At 42.5% G+C, this 21,468-nt stretch overlaps 1 protein-coding gene across 1 annotated transcript; it reads right to left on the bottom strand.

Moving 5' to 3' along the window:
* Nucleotides 1–11,707: 11,707 nt before the first annotated feature.
* On the bottom strand, nt 11,708–21,205 carry LOC147336442 (protein NLRC3-like). The gene is made up of 7 exons (XM_086287092.1): nt 21,114–21,205; nt 20,852–21,001; nt 20,633–20,746; nt 17,271–17,347; nt 15,327–17,154; nt 13,643–13,816; nt 11,708–11,903 (listed from the first exon to the last, which is right to left on the bottom strand). The coding sequence occupies exons 1-7, from the start codon at nt 21,200–21,202 to the stop codon at nt 11,708–11,710; spliced, it is 2,628 nt and encodes an 875-aa protein (XP_086143218.1). The 5' UTR covers nt 21,203–21,205.
* Nucleotides 21,206–21,468: the final 263 nt, after the last annotated feature.

Below are 21,468 nucleotides of genomic sequence, written 5' to 3'. Positions count from 1 at the left end.
TGACTGAGTTTTGATATATAAATATAGTGAGTGCACTGTATATATTTAAGACTAACATATTACTTTTAGGAGTAACCTCTCATCAGCAATAAATGCTGGTGTGTTTTATTTTTTCTATTCTATGTGTGTGCTGTGAGAATTAATAGAGGTTTCAATTGTTTTCTTTGACTTGCTCTTTCTGATTATGAAAGGCATGTCTGAAATACTCTTAGGAAAGCGTGTTGTGAGTATATTCCTCAACTCTTGTCACAGTTTAAGTGTGTGAATGCTGTGAGTAGCAGGCTTTGAGTGATTGGGTGTGATTTGTACAAAATAATAAATAATAATAACACTATGAAAGTTGATAGTAGAGTGAGTGCAGAAGTGGAAGTGTGAGAGAAAAGGCGGTGTGTGTGTGAGACGATCTGACAAACGCAAAGAATTTAGTATATTTAGAAGTGTGTGCGTGAAATAAGGGTGAATTGTTTTAGATCAAGACTTAGTAAAACAAGAGTTTTATTAGCCTGTAAAAAAAACAAAACAGGAGAGATAGAAACAGAAAATATGGTTCTGAGCAGCTGCAAGGTTGACAGGAAATGGTGTGTGTGACAGGAACTTTGCATGCCCATAAAAGGAACTGACTGTGACAAGTGAGCACACAGAGAGAGAAACATACGAGTTAAACTCCAGGCAGATGAAGCAAATGGAGGTTTTAAGAAAAGAAATGAAAAGGATATTAATTGTATGCTTTAGTGTGTCAATACAGGTGGACTTCTTTCAACCTAGAATCTTGAGTACAAAACCATTGATTAACAGAATTGGGAGGAAAACAGGCCAGATTTTGGCTTAAAATTTTACAGCTTGACCTCCCACTTGTCCCAATCCTGAGAAGAAGCTCATAGGACAGTTAATCTCCTGATGAAGACCGACAGAACATCGTGGACTTCAAGAATTAACAGCAGGCAAAAGACAGTGCAACTGAAACTACACTGACGATACCAGCAGCAGCATGGAAGAAAAGCACGTGATGGAAAATGCACGGTGAACTGCAGGCTGGTAAGAACAGTGTGACATAACTGTTTAAAGACACTGAATGGGATATTTTGCCAGGCTGGGATTTAATCTAAAAGGAAAATACTGAAAAGGACACTAAGAGAAGGGCACAGGGGCCAGTGGGAAGGTGAAGCCCAGACGAGTTCGACTGCGAGAATAGAGGGTACAATTGGGTTGAAATTGAAGCCGGAACTCAGGATGGTTTAGGGATGTCCACGTCACAAACAAAGAGGTAAACAAAAAGAAGGTAAAATAAAGAGAGAAAATAACTGACAATTACATTAATGAATAGAAGACACACATACAGATATTACATAGATTTATTTTTAGGATAAAGGGGAGAGCTTATACGTAGAAATGATCTTTTTATATACATATTGCATTTTGTGCCTTTAAGGGAGTTGTGGCTCAATTCGTCTCTTGTGGGTCACGAGCCTTTGGCTAGCGCTATGATTAGCCAATCTACTGTGAGGATGATATGAGTTATTGAAGGATTGCACACGCTTACAGACACAGAGTCCATAAACACACATGACAGTATTGATTCCAGGCAAAAGGCCTCAAATTAATTTAGCGTTTAACTGAACTTGAGCTGGCCCTGTAACAAGTGACAGAAAAGAGGAACTGAATAGGAGTTTCTTGCTTTAGAGAAGGACCAAAGGAAGGAAAGCATATATTTTGGTTAAGTCTGATAAACTAGAATGAGAAGGTATTGTTACATCAAAGGAGCAAGATGAAATAAAAAGGCTGTACCAAAAACAGGCTATAACATAGGAAATGTGAGTTTTAAAATGAAGTTAGTGTTAACACACAGGAGTTGTTTCAAGGCAGCGTTTAGCTGTGATAAAATGTATGCATGAGTAATTGCTTATATGTTTAAACTTAATTGATTAAAGTGGTTGTTTTTTTTTTGGATCTTTTAGTAGAATAGGCGCTTATAATGATTTTCTTGTGAAAGGAGATTCTAGGTCAGAGTGGAGGCCTTGCAGCAGCGAGAGTTCTGTGTACAGGATGTTGATGATTAGATAAGGCAAGCGACAGGAAACGCATGCAGGGACGTGAAAGCAGCGTTTTAAGAGTTTTAAAATGATGAGTAACGTTGAAGAATATATATAAATACAAGTCAATAAGTCAAGAAGATAATTAGGATCAGGCTTTTGATTAAAGAGTCCCAAAGATGATAAGTTAGGGAGGTGCAGGAAAAGGTGTTTTGTTTGCTTTACAGAAGATCTCGGCGACCACAGGGGGGTGAGGATCCTGGAGGCCCGAGGCATGATGGACCACAAGAGAGGGACGCAGAAAAAACCTAATCTTACGCATGGAGTGTTCTCGAGGGGGAGCTGGTGTTTATTACTGGACCACTTAGATGACATGAGGTTGTCTGATTTGCTGAGCCAGAGGACGGCTAGAGAGGGTCAGAGCGGGAGTGGTGACCCCGATGTCCATGATGCCATGGATGGACATGGAAGCAGCTGAGTGGGCCGAGGAGTGACCCAACACAATGTATTGTGACCTCTGGTGTTCCAGAGGTCGAGAGAGGGAGTATTGAGATTGGAGAGATATTTTGCTGCTATTGTTAAAGGCTCATGTTCTCACTTAGATCATCGATTTCTACTTACATTTCTTTCTGGGAAAAATGGGGATTACTTTGGAAACAGGAAGCATTTTCCCCAATAAGCAGCCCTGGATTAGTAAATCACTCCAACATGTTCTCAGGCAGAAGAAGCTGTCTTGTTATGAGGAAGAGAAGAAAAAGATGGAGGCACAGAAACTTGTTGAAAGAGAGATAAAGCAGCTAAAATCAGGTGTAAAAGTAAAGCAGAGGATGAGCTGAATAAAGGACACTCAAGGCTGGCTTGGAAAGGAATGAAGTCCATGGTGGGGATGCAGAACAAGGAGCAAAGATGAATGTGATGCTGAATCAGCAGAAGACTTGGACTCATTTGATTCCAGCTTTGATATCATTGATTTCAATGAAGAGCTTTGTGATTGTAGCAAAGGGCTGGTAGCTCTGAGAGTCCCACTGATGAGGTGTTTGTGTGGAAATCTCTTAGTGGGACCAAAGAGAGAAAAAGCCCTGGTCCTGATGCTGTGGGAGGGAAATGATTGAAGTGTGCTGTGAGGAACTGACTGGGAGGTTTTCACACATTTTCCAGTCCTCCTTGGAACAACAGGAAGTTCCCAGCATATGGAAACAAAGGTTAAGTGTCTTATGGCACTCAGTGATGATGGTGCTGTGGCCCCACCACCTCCACCTCTTTGTAAAGGAACTAACTGTCATCTGAAGCTTCAAATGGGACTAAGACTTCCTCCACTAGGTGGCAGTGTCTGATGAGAAAGTGTTAGTGGAGCTGGCCTGGAGTCAGAAACAGGAAGATGCAGGATTTGGGCTGAAATGGGGAAACGTGGTTCGCACTAGTGCCTTAAAGCAAGAAGGTTGTAGGTTGAAGCTTGTTGGCCTTTCTGTGGAGGTTGGATGTTCTCCCACAGTCCAATGAAATGCTGCTTAGGTTCATTGGTGCTTCTAAATTGGCTGTAGGTGTGGATGTGAGAGAGTGCTTCTCTGTCTCTCTCTGTTGGCCCTGTGATGGACTGCTCACCTGTGCAGGTGGACCACGCCTCTTGCCCTATGACAGCTAGGGCACAGGCTGCAGCCCTGTGAGCCTAAGCTGAATAAACAGTTAGCAAAAATGATCCATAGATGGCCTGAAATCCCCCAGTTAGCAGTTTGGTAGATAGCTATGACATGCTAATCCCATCCAGCAGCTGTATTCTACCTGTAAGCTGATCCCTGCTGAGCCAAAGCACTTTTTCATATACAAATTACAACCTTTAATAGAAACCTATTGGTCAGCATCTTATTAGCCTGCTGTTAGCTTCATTCCACAGAAAACTGAGAGAAACTAACAGAGTTGATAAAGAATAAAGAGAAATGTGCTGATTTAAAGCCTTTGAAGTGCTTCAGATGATCTCTGTCCACTTCTGTCCACTCATTCATTCATGTAAGCTTTCTAATGCAGCTTTGATCTTCACAGTCTGCTTCATGAAACTCATTCTAACCCTGAATGTCAGAGTGTTCCTCCTTCTCTTTCCCATCATTCATGCTGGCAGTGGAGGAGATTTGGATGTTGGACTGTGTTTTGGATGATGTGTGTATGTTTGTGTTGGACTGCTGTCTGTAAAGCAAACGCACATTTTGCTTTGGATTTCAGTGTCAGACAGACTTTAAGGTGGAATGAAGAGTTTGAGAGTTTCACAGTGAATTATCCAGTGGAGGATTTTTCTTCTTCTTTGAAGGTTTGAAATGTGAACATTGTTCTGCTGCAGTCAATGGACTAAACCAGAGAAGAAGAAAACAGACTTTACCATGAAGATCCTCAGTGTGGATCAGTATAATATCAGCCTGATGTCTGCAGTTTAGTGTCAGCACAACTTTCACATCATATTCATCTCAGCACAACTAAAACATGCTGACTGACCTCAGAGTTTCAAGTCCACATCCTGGACTCTCCAGGAAACCACACAGATGCTTCACTCCTGAATCCTGCAGCTTGTTGTTCCTGCTCAGGTCCAGCTGTCTCAGATGGGAGGGGTTGGACTTCAGTGCTGCTGCCAGATAATCACAGCTGATCTCTGACAAACCACAGCCCCACAATCTGTATAAAGAATGAAAGATGTAAGTTTATTAGACAAAGTGTGAGCTTGAAATCATTCAGTGTTTCATCATCTGTTCAGAGCTGAAGAAGGTTCAGAATGTAGAAGTTTAGAAAATGGAAACTCCAAACAGCTGAAGCCAACAGGAAGCAGCTTCAAACAAACACAACAAGAGAAAAAACTCTGAATGTTTCACATTAAAGTCGTACATTTATCATAAAAACAGGACAAAGACTTGAAAAAGTCGTGTTTTTCCGTTCCAGGAACCACAAGGCTTCACTTTTAAAGGTGAAGTGTGAAAGAAATGGACATATTTGAAGTCCAACACCTTTTTCCAGTCACATTATTAAAGCAGACAAACTACAAGCTCATTTTCATTCCAACAAGTCATCTTCTGACCTGGACTAACAACACTGGTCTCTATGTGCAGCTGGCTGTGAGACCAGTGCTCAGGGAGCGTCTACAAAGTGCAACACTGAAAGAATATCACACACTCATTTGCTTCCAGCACTTTCACACAAACATCTACTGTCATTATTGTCACCAAACTCTGTGGATCCTTTATTGCAAATTCAAATGGGATCAAATGGTCAGACAAAAGAGGGTTATGAGGAAATATGATGAAATGTTGTGTATTAGCAGCAAGTTCTTGAATCATTTTCCTCAGAAACCAAACAAAATGATTGACAAACATGTTTTTACAAACTCAGTGTTGGACTTGGATCAGCAGGATAAGCTGATGTTTAAAGGCATTTGAGTCTCGCTGTATGAGAGTCCAGTTATTACTCAATATTTATGGATGATGTTCTTTCAGTGTTGCACTTTGTAGACGCTCCCTGAGCCTCACAGCCAGCTGCACATGGACCAGCTGACATTACCCAGCATTAGAGGCGGCTGTAAAAAAATGGATTTTCCTATTTAAATGGTTTTAATTTGAATAAAGCGATGTTGATTCATTCAATCCTGAATCGATTTTTAATATAAATGTATTTTGCCAGAATCTCAGGTTAAAGCTCCCAAAAGTATTTCAACAACAAGCAAACAGATAAAACAGTAAATGAGAGCAGCTAAACACACAAAGATGGAAACACAGAGCGTGGATCGTTCACTCGACGGCACGTACACGGACACGCCGTCGGGGCTGAAAGTGGACAGCTCACAGATCCTGAAGCTGCAGGTTTCATCTGTCTCCAAACAAAACTGACTGAACCAGCAGCAGAAGAAGATCCAAACTACGCTTTACGTTTGATGAACATCGTCATGAATTCTCTCTGACTTTGACGTTTACTTCCTGCACAGCTCTCTCTCTCTCAGTGTACTTCAAGAACAGTTTACCTTCAAAAATCTGTTTCCTGCATTATTCACTGCTTATTACGCACCAGTCTGCTGTTGTGTTCACTGCTGTCGGCCTCCCAAAACAAAGCCTCATTTCTGCTGTTCAATACTGAAGAAATGTAAACCTTTTAAAATGATGACAGATTACAAACTCTCAGCTGTGTCTGTAATCAAACCTCTGTAACTTTGCTTCACTTCAGCAGCATCAGCTCATGTTCACATGTTGATTCATGGTTTGCTTCAGTTTTTGATGGACTGCAGAATATTTTGAAGGTTATCTGCTATAAAAAGCCAGAACAGGAAAATCTGCTTCATGTGTTTCTGTTTGATCCTCAGTGACTTTGACACAAAGGCCTCTGCTGTGATGATCACACCTCTGATCAAGTCTCACAGTGTCAGCTTTGTTTTTATACATATGGATATGTGCTGATAAATGATCAGAGTTATAATATTTCCCACTGTCTGCTGTGTGCCGTGACCTTTGACCTGCTAAAGACAGTCAGCTGTGGATTATTCATTGTTGTGTCTGATACTTAGAACTGTGAGGAAGAACACTACACAGTTAATCAGGGTCCCCTCTCTCTGAATCAGGAAAGGTGGGCAGGCCGCGTGTGGGCCGCGGGCCATACGTTGAGTCTCACTGTTTGAAATGTGAACATTGTTCTGCTGCAGTCAATGGACTAAACCAGAGAAGAAGAAAACAGACTTTACCATGAAGATCCTCAGTGTGGATCAGTATAATATCAGCCTGATGTCTGCAGTTTAGTGTCAGCACAACTTTCACATCATATTCATCTCAGCACAACTAAAACATGCTGACTGACCCCAGAGTTTCAAGTCCACATCCTGGACTCTCCAGGAAACCACACAGATGCTTCACTCCTGAATCCTGCAGCTTGTTGTTGGAGCTCAGCTCCAGCTCTCTCAGATGGGAGGGGTTGGACTTCAGCACTGCTGCCAGATAATCACAGCTGATCTCTGACAAACCACAGCCCCACAATCTGTATAAAGAATGAAAGATGTAAGTTTATTAGACAAAGTGTGAGCTTGAAATCATTCAGTGTTTCATCATCTGTTCAGAGCTGAAGAAGGTTCAGAATGTAGAAGTTTAGAAAATGGAAACTCCAAACAGCTGAAGCCAACAGGAAGCAGCTTCAAACAAACACAACAAGAGAAAAAACTCTGAATGTTTCACATTAAAGTCGTACATTTCTCATAAAAACAGAACAAAGACTTGAAAAAGTCGTGTTTTTCCGTTCCAGGAACCACAAGGCTTCACTTTTAAAGGTGAAGTGTGAAAGAAATGGACATATTTGAAGTCCAACACCTTTTTCCAGTCACATTATTAAAGCAGACAAACTACAAGCTCATTTTCATTCCAACAAGTCATCTTCTGACCTGGACTAACAACACTGGTCTCTATGTGCAGCTGGCTGTGAGACCAGTGCTCAGGGAGCGTCTACAAAGTGCAACACTGAAAGAATATCACACACTCATTTGCTTCCAGCACTTTCACACAAACATCTACTGTCATTATTGTCACCAAACTCTGTGGATCCTTTATTGCAAATTCAAATGGGATCAAATGGTCAGACAAAAGAGGGTTATGAGGAAATATGATGAAATGTTGTGTATTAGCAGCAAGTTATTGAATCATTTTCCTCAGAAACCAAACAAAATGATTGACAAACACGTTTTTACAAACTCAGTGTTGGACTTGGATCAGCAGGATAAGCTGATGTTTAAAGGCATTTGAGTCTCGCTGTATGAGAGTCCAGTTATTACTCAATATTTATGGATGATGTTCTTTCAGTGTTGCACTTTGTAGACGCTCCCTGAGCCTCACAGCCAGCTGCACATGGACCAGCTGACATTACCCAGCATTAGAGGCGGCTGTAAAAAAATGGATTTCCCCATTTAAATGGTTTTAATTTGAATAAAGCGATGTTGATTCATTCAATCCTGAATCGATTTTTAATATAAATGTATTTTGCCAGAATCTCAGGTTAAAGCTCCCAAAAGTATTTCAACAACAAGCAAACAGATAAAACAGTAAATGAGAGCAGCTAAACACACAAAGATGGAAACACAGAGCGTGGATCGTTCACTCGACGGCACGTACACGGACACGCCGTCGGGGCTGAAAGTGGACAGCTCACAGATCCTGAAGCTGCAGGTTTCATCTGTCTCCAACCAAAACTGACTGAACCAGCAGCAGAAGAAGATCCAAACTACGCTTTACGTTTGATGAACATCGTCATGAATTCTCTCTGACTTTGACGTTTACTTCCTGCACAGCTCTCTCTCTCTCAGTGTACTTCAAGAACAGTTTACCTTCAAAAATCTGTTTCCTGCATTATTCACTGCTTATTACGCACCAGTCTGCTGTTGTGTTCACTGCTGTCGGCCTCCCAAAACAAAGCCTCATTTCTGCTGTTCAATACTGAAGAAATGTAAACCTTTTAAAATGATGACAGATTACAAACTCTCAGCTGTGTCTGTAATCAAACCTCTGTAACTTTGCTTCACTTCAGCAGCATCAGCTCATGTTCACATGTTGATTCATGGTTTGCTTCAGTTTTTGATGGACTGCAGAATATTTTGAAGGTTATCTGCTATAAAAAGCCAGAACAGGAAAATCTGCTTCATGTGTTTCTGTTTGATCCTCAGTGACTTTGACACAAAGGCCTCTGCTGTGATGATCACACCTCTGATCAAGTCTCACAGTGTCAGCTTTGTTTTTATACATATGGATATGTGCTGATAAATGATCAGAGTTATAATATTTCCCACTGTCTGCTGTGTGCCGTGACCTTTGACCTGCTAAAGACAGTCAGCTGTGGATTATTCATTGTTGTGTCTGATACTTAGAACTGTGAGGAAGAACACTACACAGTTAATCAGGGTCCCCTCTCTCTGAATCAGGAAAGGTGGGCAGGCCGCATGTGGGCCGCGGGCCATACGTTGAGTCTCACTGTTTGAAATGTGAACATTGTTCTGCTGCAGTCAATGGACTAAACCAGAGAAGAAGAAAACAGACTTTACCATGAAGATCCTCAGTGTGGATCAGTATAATATCAGCCTGATGTCTGCAGTTTAGTGTCAGCACAACTTTCACATCATATTCATCTCAGCACAACTAAAACATGCTGACTGACCCCAGAGTTTCAAGTCCACATCCTGGACTCTCCAGGAAACCACACAGATGCTTCACTCCTGAATCCTGCAGCTTGTTGTTGTAGCTCAGCTCCAGCTCTCTCAGATGGGAGGGGTTGGACTTCAGTGCTGCTGCCAGATAATCACAGCTGATCTCTGACAAACCACAGTCCATCAATCTGTATAAAGAATGAAAGATGTAAGTTTATTAGACAAAGTGTGAGCTTGAAATCATTCAGTGTTTCATCATCTGTTCAGAGCTGAAGAAGGTTCAGAATGTAGAAGTTTAGAAAATGGAAACTCCAAACAGCTGAAGCCAACAGGAAGCAGCTTCAAACAGGAAACTGTGCAGAGTTTCAGACTATATGTCCTGATGCAGCCAGTTGGATTTTGGAGATTTGAATCTCTGTTCTGTGACTAAGTCCTTGAATCATTTCTTCCAGTTGGTCCAACAAGACAGACTAAGTGTTGGACATGTGTTGTGGCTCCATTAGGGGAGCTTCTAAATGTGATGTGATGGCCCCTCTGGGTCTGTCAGGTCACAGGACTGAAGAGAGCTCAAACTGGGCACACAGTTGTTCCAGTCTGGACCAAAGACTCTATACTGGGACTGAGGGACTGCTTTGACTGCACCCACTGGAACTTTTTGAAAGCTCATGTTCTCACTTAGATCATCGATTTCTACTTACATTTCTTTCTGGGGAAAATGGGGATTACTTTGGAAACAGGAAGTATTTTCCCCAATAAGCAGCCCTGGATTAGTAAATCACTCCAACATGTTCTCAGGCAGAAGAAGCTGTCTTGTTATGAGGGAGAGAAGAAAAAGATTGAGGCACAGAAACTTGTTGAAAGAGAGATAAAGCAGCTAAAATCAGGTGTAAAAGTAAAGCAGAGGATGAGCTGAATAAAGGACACTCAAGGCTGGCTTGGAAAGGAATGAAGTCCATGGTGGGGATGCAGAACAAGGAGCAAAGATGAATGTGATGCTGAATCAGCAGAAGATTTGGACTCATTTGATTCCAGCTTTGATATCATTGATTTCAATGAAGAGCTTTGTGATTGTAGCAAAGGGCTGGTAGCTCTGAGAGTCCCACTGATGAGGTGTTTGTGTGGAAATCTCTTAGTGGGACCAAAGAGAGAAAAAGCCCTGGTCCTGATGCTGTGGGAGGGAAATGATTGAAGTGTGCTGTGAGGAACTGACTGGGAGATTTTCACACATTTTCCAGTCCTCCTTGGAACAACAGGAAGTTCCCAGCATATGGAAACAAAGGTTAAGTGTCCTATGGCACTCAGTGATGATGGTGCTGTGGCCCCACCACCTCCACCTCTTTGTAAAGGAACTAACTGTAATCTGAAGCTTCAAATGGAACTAAGACTTCCTCCACTAGGTGGCAGTGTCTGATGAGAAAGTGTTAGTGGAGCTGGCCTGGAGTCAGAAACAGGAAGATGCAGGATTTGGGCTGAAATGGGGAAAAGTGGTTCGCACTAGTGCCTTAAAGCAAGAAGGTTGTAGGTTGAAGCTTGTTGGCCTTTCTGTGGAGGTTGGATGTTCTCCCACAGTCCAATGAAATGCTGCTTAGGTTCATTGGTGCTTCTAAATTGGCTGTAGGTGTGGATGTGAGAGAGTGCTTCTCTGTCTCTCTCTGTTGGCCCTGTGATGGACTGCTCACCTGTGCAGGTGGACCACGCCTCTTGCCCTATGACAGCTAGGGCACAGGCTGCAGCCCTGTGAGCCTAAGCTGAATAAACAGTTAGCAAAAATGATCCATAGATGGCCTGAAATCCCCCAGTTAGCAGTTTGGTAGATAGCTATGACATGCTAATCCCATCCAGCAGCTGTATTCTACCTGTAAGCTGATCCCTGCTGAGCCAAAGCACTTTTTCATATACAAATTACAACCTTTAATAGAAACCTATTGGTCAGCATCTTATTAGCCTGCTGTTAGCTTCATTCCACAGAAAACTGAGAGAAACTAACAGAGTTGATAAAGAATAAAGAGAAATGTGCTGATTTAAAGCCTTTGAAGTGCTTCAGATGATCTCTGTCCACTTCTGTCCACTCATTCATTCATGTAAGCTTTCTAATGCAGCTTTGATCTTCACAGTCTGCTTCATGAAACTCATTCTAACCCTGAATGTCAGAGTGTTCCTCCTTCTCTTTCCCATCATTCATGCTGGCAGTGGAGGAGATTTGGATGTTGGACTGTGTTTTGGATGATGTGTGTATGTTTGTGTTGGACTGCTGTCTGTAAAGCAAACGCACATTTTGCTTTGGATTTCAGTGTCAGACAGACTTTAAGGTGGAATGAAGAGTTGGAGAGTTTCACAGTGAATTATCCAGTGGAGGATTTTTCTTCTTCTTTGAAGGTTTGAAATGTGAACATTGTTCTGCTGCAGTCAATGGACTAAACCAGAGAAGAAGAAAACAGACTTTACCATGAAGATCCTCAGTGTGGATCAGTATAATATCAGCCTGATGTCTGCAGTTTAGTGTCAGCACAACTTTCACATCATATTCATCTCAGCACAACTAAAACATGCTGACTGACCTCAGAGTTTCAAGTCCACATCCTGGACTCTCCAGGAAACCACACAGATGCTTCACTCCTGAATCCTGCAGCTTGTTGTTCCTGCTCAGGTCCAGCTGTCTCAGATGGGAGGGGTTGGACTTCAGTGCTGCTGCCAGATAATCACAGCTGATCTCTGACAAACCACAGCTCATCAATCTGTATAAAGAATGAAAGATGTAAGTTTATTAGACAAAGTGTGAGCTTGAAATCATTCAGTGTTTCATCATCTGTTCAGAGCTGAAGAAGGTTCAGAATGTAGAAGTTTAGAAAATGGAAACTCCAAACAGCTGAAGCCAACAGGAAGCAGCTTCAAACAAACACAACAAGAGAAAAAACTCTGAATGTTTCACAGTAAAGTCGTACATTTATCATAAAAACAGGACAAAGACTTGAAAAAGTCTTGTTTTTCCTTCCAGGAACCACAAGGCTTCACTTTTAAAGGTGAAGTGTGAAAGAAATGGACATATTTGAAGTCCAACACCTTTTTCCAGTCACATTATTAAAGCAGACAAACTACAAGCTCATTTTCATTCCAACAAGTCATCTTCTGACCTGGACTAACAACACTGGTCTCTATGTGCAGCTGGCTGTGAGACCAGTGCTCAGGGACCGTCTACAAAGTGCAACACTGAAAGAACATCACACACTCATTTGCTTCCATCATCCAACCTGAAGAGGAAACAGAGACGCCTCCCCTTCAAAGTAAAAGCTGCTCCTTTTGGACACAGTATCAAAGAAAGTCTACAGTATAACATTGAAAACATAGAACAAAGTTTTGGTTGTTTTAAATTGTGCAGAAATGAAACTACACTAAGCTCAATTATGTGACAGACATTTCATCCCATGTCAGTTTGGCCTCATCCTGGGCCGGATTATCCAGCACACACTCTGACCACAGGCCCAGGGGCCACGCACAGCTGGGCTCCATCCAAGAGACAGCAAACAAACCAACACAATAATAAAAAGCACCATGTGATCTTCTTACATCTTCAAGACAAACATAGTAAAAACATGAGCATATTTGTTTCCTGATAAAATGATGTGACAGGTAGAACAGAGTAAAGTGGTGGTGTTACAGCCTTTCTCCCCTCTGCTGCCGAGGCTGTTAGTCTCTCCCAAACTCAGCTACAGGACTTCCAAATGAATGAAAGCAGCAGAAGTGGCTTTACAAATGAAAGAGGAAGAGGAGAAGAAGAGGAGAGGGAGGCCACCCTGACCATCACTCCAGCTGAAAACATCACACTTCCATTAAAGTTGGTGAGGAAATGTTGAGCAGGATGAGCTGCTGGCTAATCTGGAGGCTGTAGCAGCAGCTCACAGTCACAGTGGATTTCCACTCATGAAAAAGCTCTGGCTGCTTCATTTCTCATCTCATATCAGAGACTTTAATGCTTCACTGAAGCTGTACTGTGATGCTTCCATATTCCAGTGAGGCCTCCATAATGATTTCAGCTGTTCTGTACACACACTGTGTGCCCTGTATGGCTCAAAGTCTCTGCAGCCTGTTTTTATCTGCTATCATCAGATCTTCATCATCCTCATTCACATCCCTCACACACTCTACAGCCTCATCAGCACTGACTTCATCTTCACTGACTGATGGAGCACAACATGAACCTGTGGAGGCTGAAACACTGTCCTGTCAAACATCTCCCCGTCACCACTCCACTTCTGTCAGCCTTTAAATGAACCCTGCTCAAGTCTGTCACTTCTGTTTGGAGCCAAAAGGAAAAACTGTTGTTCAGTCATTTGGAAAGACAACATTTCTGAAAGCACTTAAACTTCTTCACATTTGTCTTCAGACACATCCTGAACATTTAGGAACTAAAGAAAGTTTCAAACATCAAAGACCTGAAATATAGAAAAACAACAACAGCCGCAGTCAGTGAACTCACCTCAGAGTCTCCAGTCGACAGTTTGGACTCTCCAGTCCAGCACACAGAAGCTTCACACCTGAATCCTGCAGCTTGTTCCAACTCATGTCCAGCTCTGTCAGATGGGAGGGGTTGGACTTCAGAGCTGAGGCCACAACTTCACAGTGAGACTCTGAGAGTCCACACTGAGTCAGTCTGTGATGATAGAAAATATAAAATGTGTTATTATAAAAGCAGAAAATCTGCATTATAAACAGAGACTGAATGTATATGAAGACAAAACAGAGTGAGGTCATAATCTGATGAATCTGCTCTTCACATCTGTGCTTCAGCTCCTCTTACTGTGTTTGACATGACACAACGATTGAGTCTCTCTCAGACCTGCAGACTTTTAATGAGAATCTTTGTTTGGCTTTAATCTGCAGATGAAGGAGGAAGATGGTGTCACATTTAGGCTTCCATAATGTCCACAGTCTGTCACTGAGATCTGATCCAGAGTCAGACTGAAGACACACATTTGGACTGTTTCCTGTTTTGACTCCAGAACATTTTGAATGAGTTCAGCTCAGTGAAGAGTTCCAGCTGGAAAGATGATCTCTGTTTGCTACCTGCTGTCAGGTACGACTGTTCACGTCCACACGCAGGAAAAACCTGCTGACTGTTACCAAACGGAGCAGAAATCTCATCACTGGACAATAATGATGAATGAACTCAGAGCTGCTGATATCAGATCTGATTTCAGGGGAACTAAACACAGAAATGATTGGCTCATTTTAGCTTTCTGAGCCATTATCTGCTGGTGTGTCGCTAGTTGGCAGAAAATGATTTGTATTCCTGTTCAGGGCTTCAGTGTTTATGAGTCCAGATCCAGGTGACAGCAAGTCAAAATGATGTTACCTGTCTGTGTCCAGCAGCAGCCTGTATTCACTTTGAATATTGTTATAACCTGACATGGATCAGTTTGTCTTTGATTGGTTTGTAAATGTCACTGTTTCCATTGGACCTGAGTGACGTACAAAGACAGAGAGGGAGAGAAAGGAGAGAGAGGATGGAGACAGCAAAGAGAGAGCAAACACAAACAGGTGAGAGTGGACAGGTGACCAAGGTCAGCAACCAATCAGAGAGCTTCTGTTTGACCCACAGTCACTGATGATGACTGCACATAACCAAGCAGTGTGTTACTCTGATATCAAATATGGATCCTGCTCTTATAATAATGATCATCAGATGATATTATTGTGTTATTTTGTAGCTGAATACGATGTTTGTGTGATTATCAGTGAAAGAAGCAGTGAGGAGGATGGAGAGAGAGAGAGGACAGAGGGTGAAGTTAGAAACACTAAAAGGATTTTTCATGGATTTCATGGATGATTTGAGTGATTTCCAGCAGGACACTTAAACATGTCAGTGGACGTCCTAAAGAACATATTCACTGATATGAAACGTGTCATTGAACAGGATTAATATCAGTGGAAACATGGTGGAAACAGCTGTGACTGCATGGATGTGACACACTTCAAATCTGTTGTCCACTCTTGGATTTGGGATCCATGGAGCTGCTGCTGAGTCTGTACAATAAAGGAATGGTGTGGAAGGTTGCAGCGTACGGACACAAACACTTTGTGGTTACAATCTGATTTTATTTTCAACATTAAACTACTAACCTACACTGATCAATGATGTTAATGATCACATCTGGACTCACCCAGCCTTTCTGCAGGTCCTCACAGCTGGAATCAGTCTCTGTCGTCCCTGCTCTGATGTTTTGTTCTTCTGCAGGTCCAACTCATCCAGAACCTCCTCTGACATCTGCAGCATGAAGGCCAGAGCTGAGCACTGGATCTCAGAGAGTTCCTTCTCTGATCTGTTCTCTGACTTCAGGAACTCTTGGATCTCCTGAAATAATGAGAGGTGGTTCATCTCCATCAGACAGTGGAAGATGTTGATGCTTCTGTCAGGAGAGATTTTATCACTGTTCATCTCCTTCAGGTTGTTGATGACTCTCTGGATGGTTCCTGGACTGATCTCTGTCTGACCCAGCAGACCTACTAAGAGTCTCTGGTTGGACTCCAGACAGAGGCCATGAAGGAAGCGAACAAAAAGGTCCAGGTGGCCATTTTTACTCTGGAGGGATTTCTCCATGGCTCTGCTTAGAAATACATCAAGTGATTGGAGATCTTTGTTATCAAAAAGATTGAAAATCATCTTGATTAAAGATTCTGATTTTAGAAACATCTTCAGCACCTCTATCTTCCTGTTGGTGTGACAGTGGAACATGTAGACTGCAGCCAGAAACTCCTGAATGCTCAGATGAACAAAGCAGTAGACTGGTTTCTGGAAGATCACACACTCTCTTTTGAAGATCTCTGTACAAACTCCTGAGTACACCGAGGCCTCTGTCACATCCAGACCACACTGCTCCAGGTCTTCTTGGTAGAACATGATGTTTCCTTTCTCCAGATGTTCAAACGCCAGCCTCCCCAGCTTCAGAAGAACTTCCCTGTCAGCCTCCGTCAGCTCCTGTGGACTCGTCTCATGTCCCTCATGGTACTTGTTCTTCTTCCTCTTTGTCTGAACCAGCAGGAAGTGTGAGTACATGTCAGTCAGGGTCTTGGGCAGCTCTCCTCTCTGCTCTGTAGTCAACATGTGCTCCAGAACTGTAGCAGTGATCCAGCAGAAGACTGGGATACTACACATGATGTGGAGGCTCCTGGATGTCTTCATGTGGGAGATGATTCTGCTGGACAGCTCTTCATCACTGAATCTCCTCCTGAAGTACTCCTCCTTCTGGGCGTCAGTGAAGCCTCGTACTTCTGTTAGCCTGTCAACACATGTAGGAGGGATCTGATTGGCTGCTGCGGGTCGGGAAGTTATCCAGACGAGAGCCGAGGGAAGCAGATTCCCCTGGATGAGGTTTGTCAGCAGCTGGCTGACTGATGACTTCTGTGTGACATCAGACAGCAGCTTCCTGTTGGTGAAATCCAATGAAAGTCTGCTTTCATCCAGGCCGTCAAAGATGAACAAAAGCTGAGAGACAGCCAGCTTCTCTGCTGTGACCTTCTGTAATGTTGGATGGAAAACATGGAGCAGCTCCAGAAGACTGTACTGCTCATCTCTGATCAGGTTCAGCTCCCTGAATGAAAGCAGAACCACCACACTGACATGTTGGTTCTCCAAGCCCTCTGCCCAGTCCAGAGTGAACTTCTGCACTGAGAAGGTTTTTCCAACACCAGCCACGCCGTTGGTCAGAACCACTCTGATGGGTCTCTGTTGGTCAGGTAAGGCTTTAAAGATGTCCTGGCACCTGATTGGAGCGTCATGGAGGGCGTCCATCTTGGAAGCTGTCTCCAGCTGCCTCACCTCATGTTGGGTATGAACCTCTTCACTCTGTCCCTCTGTGATGTAGAGCTCAGTGTAGATCCTGTTGAGGAGGGTTCTACTTCCTGTTTCATCACTTCCTTCAGTCACACGTTCACATCTCCTCCTCAGACTGATCTTATGTTCATCTAAAACCTCCTGCAGACCAACATCTGCTGAAAGAAAGAAAAACAATGAGACTAAAGAGAAAGAAAACTCTTCAATGTCTGAACAACACAAGAAGTCCAGTTTTCAGAAATGAGTCCATCAGCAGACAGATGTTCAGTCTTACTTTGTACACAGCTGCTCTGACTGGCTGTCTGCAGTCCAGCTCTGCTTCTGGATCTTTCTCCACACTGTGCAGAAGCTCTGATGGTGACACAGAAAAGTCACAGTGGAGATACTTCTGTGCACCTTTGATTAGACTCATTATAAAAAGGAAACAAAGTTTGAACACAGTCATGTTTCCAGTTCACTGACTTACATTTATTCCATGGACACTCACTCTAACCTGAAGCACAGCTACAACCCAACATTGTTGAGGCCTCATCTCCTCCTTTCCTGACTGTAGAGGTTAAATATGCAACAACCAACAAATAAAAGAATTTGGTTCATTTCAAAGAAATTCACACGGTGACCAAGTAAAGTAACCGTAGTAAAGGAGACAACATCCCGTTGATGGTGGGATTATTTGAAAGATTTGCTTTAGTCACGTCACCAAATGCAGTTGAACCACCCGTGGATCCATGTTTGACCATTCTACCACTCTGAGCTCTGCTTTTGAATCATTTTATTATTATCATCATTAATTTATTCATTCTTTGGAGGGGGGCTATTTCCTAATGCCGCCCTAATAAGCTGATGTTCAAGGGGAAATATAACAGAAACTCTTTCAGTGTTATTCATTAATAAATTAACAGATAAACTGTGAAGAAGAAAAAAACTGAGATTTAAAGGAGAGAGTGAGAAACTTGATCATCCATCCTCATAATACATGTTTATCAGTATCTGCTGTGACCATACTGCAGTAATAACTACAAGTCTACATTTCTGTGACTGTTGATCAATCACAGCAGGAATCTGAGCTCATCTCTGCACACAGAGCAGCTTCAGCTCTGGGATAAACTGCTCGCTTCACGTCCTTCTCAGCTCACAGACACTCATCCTGATATTTTCCTTTAACATTTGATGGTATAATTCATCTGAGTTTACACTTTATCTGCATAAATACAGAAAAACAGACCCAAACACCAGAAACCATCAGTTTCACCATGTAGAATATATTGTTGTTTCCTTGCTTTTAATTCAGAGAAAAACTCTGATTTTGATTTTCTCTGTTCTCTTTGCCACAGCCCATCCTAGCAGCAGCTGAAGCAGCTGACTGTCACAACACTGAATAACACTTTAGGAGGAACGTCTTGATGCATTCTCAATCATCCAGGAAAGTAAATCTCCAAAAGTTGATTCTGTTCATCTGGACGTAGAGTAAATGTGGTTATCCCAGCTGGACTTTTGTCAAAGCTGGGATAACCACATTTACCAGCCGCTGCTTAAGCAAAAACATGTAGTGATCCCGTACGTGTCAGGAGTATCGGAGCAGTTGAGACAGATTTTTTCTAAACACCGGGTCTCTGTGGCTTTTAAACCCCAAAACACGCTGCGCCAAAAACTGGTCCACCCCAAGGATCAGAGTAACAGAGTAACATAGTGTACGCTGCTAAGTGCAGGAGGATTGCCAGGATTTATATATCGGGGAAACCAAACAACCTCTGGCTACAACACAGAAGAGCCACCTCGTCAGGCCAGGACTCTGCAGTCTATTTACACCTGCAGGCCAGTGGACACTCTTTCAATGATGAGGATGTAAAATCCTGGACAGGGAGGAACGCTGGTTTGAGGGCGGAGTCAAGGAGGCCATTTACGTGAAAAGGGAAAGACCATCTCTGAATGGAGGAGGGGGCCTAAGGGTACATCTGTCACCATCTTACATGCTGTGATTGCAGCCATTCCCCAACTCTCTGTGAATGGGACTCATGACCATTGATCAGTGGTTGTTGATCAATGGTCATGAGAATTGCATAATTAAGATTAAGGAACTGACCTCCCAGCCCATTGTTCCTTCAGTGGGCTGGTTTCAGTCATCATGCAAATGTCCTGTTTATAAGATTGAATCCTGCAGTCAGCTGAGACTGAAGGAGTCACCTGGATGATGACGAAACGTTTCTCCCACAAAACGCTACGTCCAGATGAACAGAATCAACTTTTGGAGAAAGAAGTTGAATCAGTATTTCAGCTTTAAGAGGGTATTTTAACACAAACATCAGTCCTTCTACTTAAGTATGTTTGACACTTTGTTTACACCTAAATTAACTTTACTGTTAACCAGTTTTCATGTTTCTGTAATCCACCAGTGTGCTCATGCTTTTTTAAGTGAAAACATATTTTTAATGATCAAATATAATTATGTTTGTTATTTGTGGATTTTAAATGTCCTTGACAGAGACAGATGATGATCATTATCCTGCACTGTGCTCTCAGGTTTGGTCGAGCTAGCACAAAGAATGGCTATGTTGAACTTCCTCCTGGGATCTACACTAAGAAGTGAGTCCAACATTAGCAGGGTCTCTTTCCTTTATCTGGATTCACTTTAGCATTCACAGTCACGTGAAGCTTGTTATTAACTCGATAAGTCAACCCAGGGTTTCAGCTGAGCGCTCACATGAAACACATGGTGTTGGCAGCATCTGATCAATCATATTCATGGAGACGTGTATCAGCAACAGAGCAGCTGAGTTTGCAGAAGGAAGTCAAACTAAACCACAGGAACAATATGAGGAGATTACACACATAATAAAATACTAGCAGTAACACAGCTGCTGCAGACAAATCAGTCATGTGATCGTGTGTGAGAGGAGAAGGACTGTAAAGGAGTTTGGTGTTAAAAGCTCTGTATGAATGTGGGAGACTTTGAAGGGCTTTAAAAAGGCCAATATAAAATAAAAGGCAGCAAAATTGCTGAGTGTGAAAGTCACCAGACTTATCAGAGCTCTGTGATTAAGACCTGTAAGAACACCTATTTGTACTTGTTGGCATTATATCAAACACACACGTATATTAAGCCTTTGTTTGAACTCTGGTTGAATTTGTTACTTTCAGACTGTGAAACATCACAGAGGCTGCAGCTGCAGATCTTTTATTCACCTGGAAATTTACTTTAAATGTTAGATGGAAAATGTATTGCTCAGTTTAACCAAAGTAAGAACAAGAATCCATAAACCTTCATAAAGACAAACATCTCCCAGAACATTGAGCTGCTGAAGTGTCACTGAAGGGAAAAACTATTTGTCCTCCTCCATCCAGCAACACCTGAAACACCTGAGTGGAAGCTCCTCCCTACACTGTGTTTGAAGCAAAGCACAAAGGAGACACCTGCTGGAGCAGCTGGAGTCCTACAGACACTCAGCCTCTTCACTACACAAACACCTCCTACAACATCCACTCTTTCCACTCTGACTGCTGTGTTTGTGGAAACACTCCAACACACACCGCTTCACATACCAACATAGAAATGTGTGAAAAAGAGCTGAGCTGATATTAAACATGAGGATTTATTCAGAAATACAGAGTCAGGAACAACATCTAGACACACATTACCTCTCAGCAGCAGAAGAACAGCCTTTAAAGTTTATATAAATATCCTTCGAGTCGTTGCTCTTTAAGGAAACACAGCTGGGTTCAGGTCCAGGAGATTCTGGCCTCTTATTGATCCTAAAAGAAAAACAATAAATGTCACAGCTTCATGAGACAGGAAGGAAAACTGGAAATATTAAATTAAAGACATGATGAACAATCTCATAAAAATAATGTACTTACTCTTTGTCACATAACAGTCTTTTGTTAAAGTTTACAGCAGCATCCTTCGACATGTTGCTCTTTAAGGAAACACAGCTGGGTTCAGGTCCAGGCTCTGGATTAGTTTCAGGGTTATGTCCAGCTGAGCCTGGTACGCCCCACAGCTCTGGGCTTTAAAACAACACACACAGAGGTATGAGTGTGAATAATGATGGAGCAGTGATGTGAGTGCTGAGCTGTGACATGGAGAAGAGTCATGGACAGTTAGAGATGGTCATCTCACCTCTGAGCTTTGGTCTGGCTCTCATGTTCCCCACACAGAGTGCTTTTAGAGGGAGGGACTCCCTCCTCTCTGTCCTCACACTGATCCATGCTGCTCAGTTCACATCAGCTCACACACACTTTCTACCTTCACCTGCAGAGGAAACACAAATCATTCATGTGCACATCAACTGAGAGCTGCAGAGGTCGTGTCTGATGTGTTGGACTAACATCCATCTGAGACACAGCTTTCATCAGTTCACTACAAAAAGTGTCACAGAGCCCAGTTCAGCCTCCAAATCCTCCATTACTGTAGTCCTACAAAGCAGCAGGTCAAACATGGCTGCAGAGAGCAGCTTTATGTCAGTAACCATGTC

This window comes from Aulonocara sp. 'chitande type north' Nkhata Bay, linkage group LG3 (genome assembly GCF_057382095.1).
Source record: "Aulonocara sp. 'chitande type north' Nkhata Bay isolate Kocher_YH1m ecotype deep benthic linkage group LG3, A_spYH_male_GT1.1, whole genome shotgun sequence".
NCBI classification, from domain to species: domain Eukaryota; kingdom Metazoa; phylum Chordata; class Actinopteri; order Cichliformes; family Cichlidae; genus Aulonocara; species Aulonocara sp. 'chitande type north' Nkhata Bay.
The sequence above is the reverse complement of the archived record's forward strand: the minus strand, read 5'-3'. Positions and strand labels throughout refer to the sequence as shown.

Excerpts from the sequence above, each read along its gene's own strand:
- LOC147336442 (XM_086287092.1), bottom strand. The coding sequence starts at position 21,202 with ATGGATCAGTGTGAGGACAGAGAGGAGGGAGTCCCTCCCTCTAAAAGC. Across the intron at positions 21,002-21,113 it reads AGCCAGACCAAAGCTCAGAG|CCCAGAGCTGTGGGGCGTAC; the intron begins GTGAGATGACCA and ends GTTGTTTTAAAG. Across the intron at positions 13,817-15,326 it reads AGGACCTGCAGAAAGGCTGG|ACTGACTCAGTGTGGACTCT; the intron begins GTGAGTCCAGAT and ends CTATCATCACAG.